The 12548-nt window shown below is 44.1% G+C and overlaps 1 protein-coding gene across 8 annotated transcripts in view; it reads right to left on the bottom strand.

The window, feature by feature from the left end:
• STAT2 (signal transducer and activator of transcription 2) overlaps nt 1-12548 on the bottom strand; it is a 574746-nt gene that overhangs the window by 157307 nt on the left and 404891 nt on the right. For all 8 annotated transcript variants that reach the window (XM_085600900.1, XM_085600903.1, XM_085600898.1 and 5 more), the window contains 3 exons: nt 7321-7398; nt 4136-4234; nt 2431-2566 (listed from right to left, as the gene is read on the bottom strand). In XM_085600900.1, the coding sequence (XP_085457026.1) occupies nt 2431-2566; nt 4136-4234; nt 7321-7398 (313 nt within the window). The remainder of the gene's footprint in view (nt 1-2430; nt 2567-4135; nt 4235-7320; nt 7399-12548) is intronic.

Raw genomic sequence — 12548 nt, 5'->3', positions numbered from 1 at the left:
TTCTATGAGTACCAAAGAGGTGCAGGTGAGACCAAAGCAGAGAACAGTGAACTGGAAATGCTATTTTTCCTCCATGAACTGCTGATAGCAACTGTCGGCCTGCACGACAGGGGAGTGAAAATAAGCATCCTTTAGGTCCAACACTACCATCCAGTCTCCAGGGTCGATGGTAGACAAGATCTGGGCCAGGAAAAGCATCCTGAATTTGTCCTTATGGAGGAAGGTGTTGAGAGGGCGCAGGTCTATTATAGGATGAAAACCTCTGTCCTCCTTTGGCACCAAGAAGTAGCGGGAGTAACCACGTCTGATGCAGGTACCGTCACAATAGCCCCTTTGGCCAAACCGGCTTTCACTTCTAACCTCAAGATAGATAGGTGGTCCTCCATCAGGCGTTCTGAGCGTTCTGAGAATAATGGAAGTTGCAGTGGGAAAGCCAGGAATGGTAGAATGTACCCCTTCTGGATAATTTGCAGGACCCACCTGTCCGAAGTTATGCCTTCCAAACCGTTATGAAATGATGAATCTGGAGTCAAACCTGCTGGCCATGCTTCACTAAGTACACTCTAAAGAGGTTTGGCAGGTGGGGGCGGGGTTGGAAGGGAGCTACTGACTGGTGCGCTGTCCTTGACCACAGGGTCAGTGTGTACCCTGGCCTCAGCTACGAAATGGCGCAAAACCCTAATGAGGCTGAAGTGGCTGTCATTATGTGACACACCTGCCACAACCGTGGATGGATCAAAATGGCTGATGTGGGTAGGGGGGTGAACCTGTGGCCCTGCTTTTTTAGAAACGCTCCAGATTGGAGTACAATCTATCCCCAAAAATGTGAATCCCATCAAAGGGCATGTCCATGAGGGACAACTGAACACTGCCAGAAATACCCATTCATCTCTACAAGTCATGGCGATGGATAACAAAGCTGGTGGCAATGGCTCGCCCGGTAGAATCCAGGCTACAACCAATGGTATACTTATTGGCCTCACAGCAATCCTGTATGGCCTAGGTGAGTATAGGACAAAGGTTTTTCTGGATACCTAGGAGGACAGGAGCAAGAGAATCCTAGAGAGCATAGTCATCACAGCGCAAAAGGCAATTGCCATTGAATGACCGAAGAACCAAACTTGTGAAAAGAAAATACCGCTTCCTAAAGGTCTCTACTCTCCTAGACTCCCTATGCGGGAAAGTAGTCAGGAATGCATTCAGGTTTGTCTGACTGGTCGAAGCCTGTAACACCAACCTCTCACAGGAAGGGCGCTGAGTCAAAAAAGCAGGGTCACCGGGTGCAGGGTGATGGTGCCGTGCAACCTGACGATTCATAGCTGGATCACAGCAAGGTTTGTCCCATGATCCTAAAAGAGTGTTGGTAAGAGACTCACTAACAAGCAACAGAGACTCAGTATTGTGGAGCCAACAGGTGCACCAGGAGTCAGAAGGGATTGGCCCTGATGTCAACTGACTTTGGGAGCAGGATTGAGAGGCATGGTGATGCACTAGCTCCTTCTCAGGGGTACAAAAGCCGCGGGAAGGGGCAAAGTCCCGCTTGGATTTTTAAATGTTTTATCTAGGACTTACCCAAGGATTTAGAACGCAACAATGTTCAACCTTGAGACCGACTTTTAGACCGGAAATTGGCCCGATCTTTGGACTTGTCCTGGCTCCAATGTGAGGGTCTTGCAATGGTTGGTGAGCTATAGCTTCCCCTCGCGGTCCCGTATGACCTTCAAATTCATCAATGCGCAGTTACTGCAGTTAAAGTCATGGCCTGACCACAGGCAAACCTGATGTCAATCTGTCACAGAGATTTGCTTGCAACAGTCTTTACAATGTTTAAAACCTGTTGTCTTGGGAGGTGACATTTCACACTGTGTAAATTTGAGGTAAAATGATTCTAAAAAGAAACAAGAGGTAGCTCCAGATCTGCGTCTGGAAGTGCGGAAAGAAAGGGAAGGACAGCTAAGTATGGGAGTGGCGCCTTTATTGTCTCCGCAGGTCATTTCTGGAGCGTAGCAGCGTCAGTGGGGAGCTGTAAGGCTCCAAATAGCACAGCACAGATGTACTGTTCCAAAGTTTCCACACTGGAACAGTACACACTGAGGAAGTATCCATAAGGTGAGGAATCTGTGGTTAGAAGTCTCTACCAGAAGAAGAGACTATATTTAGTGAAGGCCATGAAGGAAGAACCTTAGAATAGCCTATACAATACTAAAATGTGTGACTAAAATAAAGAAAGCGAGAAAAGGGGGAAGAGGAAAAGAATTAAAGAAAGGAAAAGATGGAGAGACAGAATAGACCGAGAAAGGAAAAAAGAGGATGACAATGTTATGTCTATCTATGGAACCCGTGAATGGGAAGTTTCAGATGGGAAAAACACAGATACTGGAGAGATGAATGAAGAGACCTGGATGTCCACCAGAAAGAGAGGTACCTTACCACATAGTTTCTCAGCTAGCATGGAAAGTTGATCAGAATTAAGCCCCCGCTTAGTGGTGGTGCTGAATTGCCAGCTTAATGCGTCGGCCAAGCGAGTCCAGACAGCAACAGGAGGATTGGAAAAGAATGTCAGGTTCTGCAGACAAAAAAGGCGGGGAAGAGAATGAAGCCACTTCAATAGCAGCAGGGAACAAACGTGCCCCACAGACCATTTCACCCATACAGAAACCTTTTTGTATTGCAGGAATATCAACCAATTAAACGTGTGTGCTTCGACTACAGCAACACATTCTTCTCATTCTACGTTAAATTCCATTCATACCCTTTTGTTAATGTTATATTTATCACCAGAATTAGGAGCAGACAGTTGGAATTGAAAAAGGAGATGTGTGTTAACTTCTTTCTCTGTTAAAGCTCGTTACTAAACCCTGACCATTCAAGCAAGAGTCCCCTAAACTAATGCACTGAAATCAATGATTTCTCATGTTTCTGCAGTTGTTGCACTTTTCTGAATAATTACAGATTTTCTGCACTAGCCAAACATTCCACCACATGCTGCACAATTTGAGTATTTCAATTAAAAAAAATTCTAGCTCAAAACAGATCAAAAGCTACTGCGTCAGATATCAAACAGGTGCAAATGAGGTAAAACATTTCCCCAGTTAGAACTAATCTCCCCATCCATGAACTGGGGAAGAGTTGCTATAGCATGAAAAATTATTTTCATATTTAAATTTAATTCTAGCAGGGTGGAAGTAACGATTGTTTCTTTGTCATTAAAATGTCTTGCTTAATTCTGCGCAAGTTTATGTTATTCTACCTACTCACACACACTGCTCTCAATACAGCATTTACTTTATGAGCCATTCAAAACACAGAAAAATCCCAACCACTGTATTTCTCTATTTTAGGTCTAATATCTTGAAACCTATGGTCCCTTGTAGTGAGGAAAGGAAAGCAATCAAGTATAATAATGGAAAATACTATTCTGCATGGCTGTTTCCATAATGGAAAGATACACTTTCAGAGGCTCAAAAAGTGGAAACCCAGAGCAGAAGACCAGTTCTAAAATGTCACTGGGATACAAAGAATAAAGTATGGCATAACTTTTAGTATGGGAAGGCTCTCTTTCTCAGTGCAACACTCTGTTTTACACAAACTATTTTACTGTGGGAGGGGACAATACTAATACAATGGTGCTGCATTACGTCTAAGCAGGATACAATTATCAATTGTTGAATATGTATAATTTTTTCTTGAGAAACCTTTGAATTTTGCAGAGTGGTGGGATTCATTTTGCATCCAGGTTTGTGAAATTTAAAAGAGCTAGATAACACTGACGCAGAATGTGCTACATAATGTGTCTTGTCACACTGCATAATTTAGCCAACTGCGTTGCTAACTTGGCTCTCCTTTTTCACACAATTTCAGTCGTCTTGTCCATTTGCTATAGCTACTGGGTTCAGTCACATCCACAACTGGAAACTAGTTCTGATGTGGAAATGTCATTAGAACTATAAAAGCTTTCGTGCCATTTCCAGGACATCATAGAGATCTTGCAAGCTGTTTGTAGCAGTTGGAGCAAATACACGTAGACATCAGATTGTTCCCCAACACGATACCTCTCCGGAGAGACTATGGAGAAAGGCCAGGATTTCCACATCTACCCTTTTCCTGCATGCCTCCATCCTTTGAAGCATCTTACCTTAGTTTCGGTAGACAGAAGATTGAACCAGATGACAGATGCCCAACTACTGGACTGCTGGCTGACGTTTGAAATAATCACCAATGGCAGTGTGCTTGTCTGGAAGATAGGCAGAAGGAAAATGTTCACTGATAGCTACCAAAAGAAGCTAGGTGAAAATACTGATGAACAACACTGCACTCCTTGCCTCCTCTGAGAACATTAACATCTGTGCCTTAACAAATGTCACCATCCTAAACTTTTAGCATAATGTAGTGTGAACACTTTTGAGTGACTACAGCATTATAATTGACATCCAACCATATTGTTGCCCACAGTAAGATAACTCCTTTATTCAGCCTCCACTGTAGTGACCGATTAATGCACAGTGAGCATTTGTTTTCCCTTGTCGGTATAATGCTGTATTCCGAGCAATCTGCACTCTAGAGAAATGTACAAAATTGAAGCTCTGCAGTTTTAATTAAAAAAAATTACTTTACAAGGTTTAACGGTCTTACTCAATATATACTTAATAATGTTTGTTTCTCTGCAAGAAAACAATGTGGGAACTATTTTACCGCAAACAATCAAATGTAGGAACTTCTTAGCTGTGAGGTTTAGCGGATATGGGTACGAGATCATGCCTGCACATTCCATGTCATCACTGACACTGTTTCCATCCCTAAGCATTTCACCCACAATTAACTGCTTTTTGTTACATTTTATTTATTTTTATTTTATTTATTTAATGAGTTTTATATAGCGCTGGCTAGACCTGTAGGTATCAGAGCGCTTTACATTTGGTTACACAATGTTACAGAAAATGACAATTACACATTACGTCAAAAATAAGCAACACATTGAAAGAGGAAAAAAGGTGAGAGAAGTAGGGAGGAGGGGGAAAGGGGGAAGTGTGAGGGGGAAGATGAGGGAAAAGACGGCAGGAGAGACGAAGGGAAGTCTGCCAAAAGACCGACTGAGTAGGTGACGTCCGAGGAGGGAATCCACAGCCCGTCTCCCCTGTAGCTAAACAAGGTAGCTCCATCGGGCATCAGTCAAATAGCTAGGTCTCAACTGACGAGGGAAAAGTTCACATAAGAAAGTCCAGTGGATAAACAGGGTGGGAACAATGAGTAAGGGCGGGTGAGGGCAGGGGTCAATAGCTGGAAAGAAGAGAAGAGTAGAGCAGTAGGGGGTTAGGGTGAAGGGGGAGGAGGGAGATAAGGTCAGGAGAGACGCAGGAGAGTTTGCCCAAGGACCGGTTGGGTAGGTGATGGCCAAGGAGGGAGTCCAAAGGCCATCTCCCCTTTAGCTCACGAGGTAGATCTACCGGGCATCAGTCAAAATGGCTGGGTCTCAGCTGTCGATGGAGAGTCAATGACTGAGGTGACCATCTTGAGGTCAGGCAGGGGGGGATGAGTCCTTGATGTACGAATTCAGAGGATCCCCACAATTTTATATAATCCGGATGAAAGGGGGTGCAAACTAAGCAGAGGATCGGCATGATGAGCTAAGCCAGGGTCCGCATGTCTTTAGGGGGAGCTTGTGATGTCGAGTGATAACCGCCGGAAGGAGAAACAGCCGCCATTAGCAGGACAGGCCGGGCGACTCTAGAGTCTAATTTGCATTATTTATTTCGCTAATCAAGGTCGTCTCAGAAGGACAGAGCAGTAGTTGTAGTATCAAAAAACATTTTTTTTGCTGCCTTTACGCTAAAGAAGAGGGCAGGGGTTTCAGGGACCTTCAAGATTATCCTGTCTGTCATTGTGGAGTTCTGGAGGAGAGTCCATGCAGTTATGGGGGAGGTGACGGGCATTGTGGTACAGCCGGAGGCGCGGTGCTGCCTCCTGAACGTCTGGGGCCCCACTGATCTCGATGAGGCGCAGACCCAATGGGTGACTCTGGGTAACATGGTAGCTAAAAGGGATATCGCGCGATTATGGGGCTCCTCAGGAACCCCTACACTGACCGCGTGGAAGGAGAACATGGATTGGAGCATGTTTAGGGAGAAGACGGTCTACTGCTCTAGAGGTCGCCCCCGGAAGTGGCATGCCATCTGGGGGCGGTGGAACCAATACAGGGGGGGAATATGTCTTGCCCCGGACCTGGAACCTCCCGAGGAACAGCTTTCCCCCTGACCTGCCTTCCAGCACAGTTTGGTTTTGGTAACCGTTCTGGGCCTCTGCTGGTCCCCTTCTTCCTCCGCACACAGTCTTATACTTAGTAGATGAGTGGGGTCCTGCCTCCCCTGAGGGCTTTCGCCATGGGATTTCAATGTTTCTGCCTTGCTGGGGTTTGTTGTGTGTTTTTTCTGTGTTTATTTAAAATTGGACCTTTGCATTACTCATCGTACTGTATCTGGGACACATTACTGTATCTAACTTGCAATGCTGCCGAACCCTCGGGCTGTCGGCTGAATAGCTGTGTCCTGAATTTCGAAATAAAGGTTTTCCAAAAAAAAAAAAAAAAAAAAAAAAAAAAAAGATTATCCTGTCAACCTATGGTCTCATACAGCCACTGACCCAGGGACTGGCACAGGGGCTCTCACCCAGTCTCTCATACCTCGGGTCTGTACTGTGATCACTGTCTCTGCCTCCCTGGACGGCTCACAACTTCTTCAGTTGCAGCTCCCTCGTTAATCACCGGCCTCTCGCGGTTGCTGCCATGGGTTTCCTATGGTCCATGCACCGGTGATCTCACCGCAGGGCTGCATTACAGGGCCGTCGGGGGGGCCTCCCCAGCCTGTGCGGGCACACATTAGGCCGAGATCGAGCACAGCCGCAATATCAACACGCTGCCTGACTGTAGGGCCCCGGGACAGCTTCCTGTTTCTTCCGACCCCTCCCGAGCCAGTGCTTTGCCGTCAGGCTCTGAGGGAGAGCAAGCACTCCGCCTCAGCTCCCTCACGTCGGGTGAAGAGTTCTTTCCGCGGGCCGCTATTGATTGGACACGTGCGCAATCCTTGCGGCAGGCAGCCTAAGCAAATTCAAAAGCACCGCCGGCTCCAAGCTCCACTCCTCAATGGCGATATCAGTGCGATCGCCGAGCCGCCATTAATAGCATTAGTTCAATGGAAACATACAAGACAATATCACAATGTATGAAGTTAACACACAAAACAAAAGGCTAGGAATGGAAATAGGGTCAGTGATGACATGGAGTGAGGTGGACACCATGACTGCAAGGTTCAGATGATTCTTACTCACCTCCAGGTCGAGCTCCACATTCTGGTACTTGAACTTCATGGAAAAATGTATCAGGTGTAGCTCTTCTGTCACCAGCCCCTGGAACAAAACAACACTCAGCCAACGATTCAGTAGGCATAATTTTATTTACCAACAAACATCTGAATTCTGGTTAACGAAAGGAATATGGGTCTGGAAATCACGTCTTATAGCATGCAGTCTTTGATCAACAATCAAATGTCAAAAAACACCTAGCCATTTCCTGGGAAAAGGAAAACATGTGAATAAATTGATACGTGGGATGTGTAAGGAATCCCAGTAAATTGAAAAGCAAAAGCTCCCAAAGATGTTGTGAAGACTTCAGGGAAGAGTGACTGCAGACCTTTCAGACAGAAGCTAAGCATTCTTCAACCACATTGCCTTCACACAAAATATGCCTAGCTTCTAAGAACTTCATAAGATGCAAGAGGGCCGACGTCTCCAGGATCCTGGACCAGCGTAATAATTGAATCTCTTTAGAGGCATTACATGTGCTTGACTTAAAAACTCTAGTGTAGATGCTGATTTACACTAACCATTGCAAAAATCAGTAGCCACATTACTTCCATAATTTCAGAAAAAAACACATTGGCTGAAGTTTTCTCTGTCCAGAAACCAAAGCTCTGGCAAACCCTCCTCCTGACACCAATAAGCTGTTGCCAGATAGTTCTTGAGCTTGCCCAGATATGGAGTCAACAGCAGCCTTTGGTTGTGATGTCCACCTACACCAATTCGATCAGGAGAACTGGAGTGCTGAAAGTGCCATGTTGGGACTGCTAACAATCCCATCTAGTCTCCAACATAATAAAGATAAGCAACAACCACCTAGACCCTAAAAGTAACGCTTGCCTGCTACTTAACATGTGATCCGTCAGGCACAGGTTATAAGATGTAAAAGGACATGTATGCAAACTGTGATCTTATATCTCTTTCACATCTACTTTTCTGCATAGGCACTCCTACAATGTAGCTGCAACACAAATGGAGCACTCCTTCATATCATATGCACAACAATTCACATATTACACAGACTACACTAAAAATAAACACTAACAATTATACATCACTACTTAGTAATCACAAACTCAACCACCAAGAAAGAGCTTTGGGGGGCTCATGAAGGGTGTGAAGCATTATAAAAATACTAAAATAATATTTATTACTGTACTTATGCCCTACTCGGTTAAAGTCAGCATCTTTCCTATACTGGAGGCACTGGTGTGACCACTGAATTATCCCTATTTAAGGAAAACACTTGAAATTAAGGTGCATTTCTGAGGACTGAATAGGGGTAGGGATTTCAACATTCATGACTGGCTAGAAAGAGAAGACACTGCTTCAGGCAATAAAAGTGGGTGTTATCCCTAACTGGCAGACCATGAATGGCTCCACATGCTTTTGAGACACGGTCCAACTTCATTGCCCATTGAGAGATTTTTATCCTGTGTAATGTCACAAATGAAGACATAATTGTACAAAAAGAATAAATCTATTATTTAGTTAGATGTTAGAATAAAATAGTGTCTTAGGCCATAAGACACCAATGGTAAACAACTGTCTGAGCCAAACATTTGCCCATTAACCACCAACTTGTCCCAATCCCTGGGTATTTCACCTAAATATAATTTCGAATATATATCATGCTATCATAATATAGTGGAATAATATCAAGCCCCAAAATATGGACAAGGTAAGACTATACAGGTACGTGTAAGTTTACTTTACTCCACATACATGTACCTTGATGATTATATATATATATATATATATACACACACACACACACACACACACACAGACACACATGTTCAAGGTATGCAAATGTGCAGTTAAGACTAGTGAGTCTATAGTTACCAATAAGGATATGAATATGGACAATTGATATTAGGAAGACTCTTCTAAAATATAGATATGAATATAAACAAGTCATATTCAGAAGACTCTTTCATAATATTGTAAGGTGTGTTTTTCAAAACGATAATGTTTATCCATCCCGTGGAGCTATTGCACTGCGCACCAAAGCCTGAGGTGGCATTGTTAACGCTTAACAAAAAACTTTACTAAATAAATATAATCCATGGCAATCCTTTCTGCACTGGCGTTCCTAAACCCTAAACACAGCATGTTTTTAATTTTGGACGATCTATATTTGTAGAATACAGTCTGCACTATATCAAAGCGCCTTAAAGCTATACAAATGCATTCAAGCAAAATATGCAAATTCGACATTTCTACCTCCCCTTATAAAAGAACCACCAATGTGTTGCTGATTAAAAGCCTATATCATTGATCAAGGAGGAAAATTATGTCTGTGGCATTCCCTATACAGTTGTGAAACGTTCTGAAATACTCATTAAAAAGGATATTTTTGACAGGATGGTCCACCTGAAAGGCCAGTAGTCAGTCACATACAAGGCTATGCCTCGCAGTGGGTCTGATCTGTGACTGATATATCTTAACCATAGTCTACTGCCTTTCTTAACGGCAGGAGTTATCACAAGGTACAACAGACCACCCCACAGCAGAGTGCCAGGGCACAGGTATCTCTCTAGGTGCTTTCTTCCACTCACTGACTTAATCACTTCCATGTGGGCTTCTGAATTCTCTGGCCCTGGGCTAAATTACATGTTTATACAGCCTGACTCCCCTCAGCGAACCCTGGTAGGCTAGGAATGCCCAATATGATGTAGAGGTTGAGGAGCCACTGAAAGGTTGAACCAGCCTTAAGCTAGATCCTCTTGGAGCCTTGAGCCCAAAACGAGGCAAACTTCATGTAGCTTCCAACTGCCAATATGCTTTAATCCTATGTGGCAAAAATTAAAAACATAGCAGTAATCTTTGATGTAAAATGCGTGAGAAAAAGACACCCAATTTATGGCTGAACTGCATAATGTGGATACAAAAATTGGGCTCAGTCCTAGCTTTCCCGTTTCACCAAATAATGGGAGTCTGTGCAAATATTTAATTTCATGGTGTTTCATTTTTAGGGCTCACCTGAGGCAGCACATGCACTGTTGCTTTCAAGACATTTTGTTTATTTACTGACAGGGGGCTTAGAGCCCACTCATTGCTTAACACTGGTTGGCTTCATTGTCACTTTCATTTCCTTGCTTCTCTTTGGTCAGTTTGTGTCGGCTGCACTTCCTCTTCGAATGTTTGTCCCTGCCTTGGAGCTTGGCCCAAGTACTGCTTCCTTTCTCTGTGTCCTTCCACTGTACGTGCTTTCGGAGATACTTTTTTCTTATAGCTGAAGCACTTCATGAGAGTAGATGTGTTTGCAGGCATTTCCAGTCATGCTTCGACCTCTGTTCCGGCTCTGTTTTGTTGCTTTTTCTATCCAAGTTGTTGCTTGCCTCATCCCAACCTCCTGTGCTGTTGCTTTCCCTCTCTGTGTTGTTGCTTGCACCCCTCACCCATCTCTGTGTTGTTGATTGCCCCTTCCCACTTCACTCCATCCCGTTGATTGCCCCCCTCCATTTCTTGCTCCCTCCTACCTCACCCCATGTTGTTGCTTGCCTCCTCTGCCCCATCCGTGCTTTTGGTTGACCCTTTCATGCGGTACTGACTTACTGCTTGCCCCCTCCAGCCCCATCACACATTGTTGCTTGCCACCTCTCACCGCATTCTGATTTGTTGCTTGCCCGCTCCCGCACTTTCGCCCTGCCTGAATAAAGCAAGCATTGGCAAAGCCAATATGTCTCACCTACGCATCCTATTGGCTTTCTCAATGTTTTAAGCCATGTTGCAAAGCAACGTAACTGCTGCGCACGACTTCTGAAAGTTAAAAAAAGAAAAAGCGCTATGATGTAGCCAGTATTTACTGCTTCTACCCGCTTTTCTATTGCGGGTAGACTGGTTGGGAGATTTCTACACCATCTGTGTTGCATGTCCTCCCTCACTCCGAGCAGCCTTCCACCCTCCTGTCAGCATTTGGCTGCGTCATAGCATTTTTTGTAAACTTTCAGCCACATTGCTGTGCAACATGGCTATAGACATTTACAAAGCCAACTGCTTGCATCGGAAAGACCTATTAGCTTTACCAATGCTTGTTCTCATTATCAGAAATTAGATCATCTTCACTACAAGAGTTCAGGATGGGCGCTGCACAAAATCCCCCTTTTTTTTTTTAAAATAGACTATAATGTTGCTCTATGTTTAATAAGAATCTAGAAAGTATATGGGGTGCACAACACATCTGATTTTCCTCTTGATTTGTTGTCAGAGCGCGAGGCCTGAATGTGTCTAAGTTCATTTAAACAAGCATTGGAAATGCAATAGGTCTCGCATTGACATTAGTTTGAGTTATTGACATTGTAAATGACAATGTTTTTCTTTTTGTTTTCTTTTGTAAAACAGAAATAAAAGTCATTGTTATTTACAATGGCAATAGTTGTCCTTGTTGACTTAATAGCACCAAGAGAGGTTGTTTTGGTAGTCTTTGTTAAAGCTGTACACAAAGCCATTTAAAAATTAAAATATTAAGGACGCTCTTCCTATACTGAGAGTGAAGGGAGCTTGCCTGCTGCTGTTTGTGCTATATCCTTGTGTGTGAGAGAAACCAGTAGTGCTGCTAACTATGGTGTACTATTCTATACATGAGGGAAGCTTGCACTGCTGCTATTTGTGCTATAACTGTTCTGTATGCAAGGGATGGTGTGGGTGTGTGTGTGTGTGTGTGTGTGTGTATGCGCCCTGCTGCTGCCTGTGCTGTACCTTTTGTTTAGGCAAAGGATACTTGCACTGACATTGTCTGTGTTTTACCTGTTTTTTAGGTTAAGGAACAATAACGCTGCTGTGTGTGCTCTACCTATTCTTTCGGTTAAGGAAACTAGCACTGCTGCTGCCAGTGCTGTACCTGTTCTTTAGGTTAAGGAAACTAGCACTGCTGCTGCCTGTGCTGTGCCTGTTCTTTAGGTTAAGGAAGCTTGCACTGATGCGGCCTGTGCTATATCTGTGCATGCATGTGTGCATGTGTGTGAGAGAGAAACCAGTAGCGCTGCTGTCTGTGCTGTAGAATTCTCTATGTGAGGGAAGCTTGCACTGCTACTGCCTGTGCTGTGCCTGTTCTTTAGGTTAAGGAAGCTTGCACTGATGCTGCCTGTGCTATATCTGTGCGTGCATGTATGTGAGAGAGAAACCGGTAGCGCTGCTGTCTGTGCTGTAGAATTCTCTATGTGAGGGAAGCTTGCACTGCTACTGCCTGTGCTGTG

This window comes from Triturus cristatus, chromosome 4_2 (genome assembly GCF_964204655.1).
Source record: "Triturus cristatus chromosome 4_2, aTriCri1.1, whole genome shotgun sequence".
Taxonomy (NCBI): domain Eukaryota; kingdom Metazoa; phylum Chordata; class Amphibia; order Caudata; family Salamandridae; genus Triturus; species Triturus cristatus.
The sequence above is the reverse complement of the archived record's forward strand: the minus strand, read 5'-3'. Positions and strand labels throughout refer to the sequence as shown.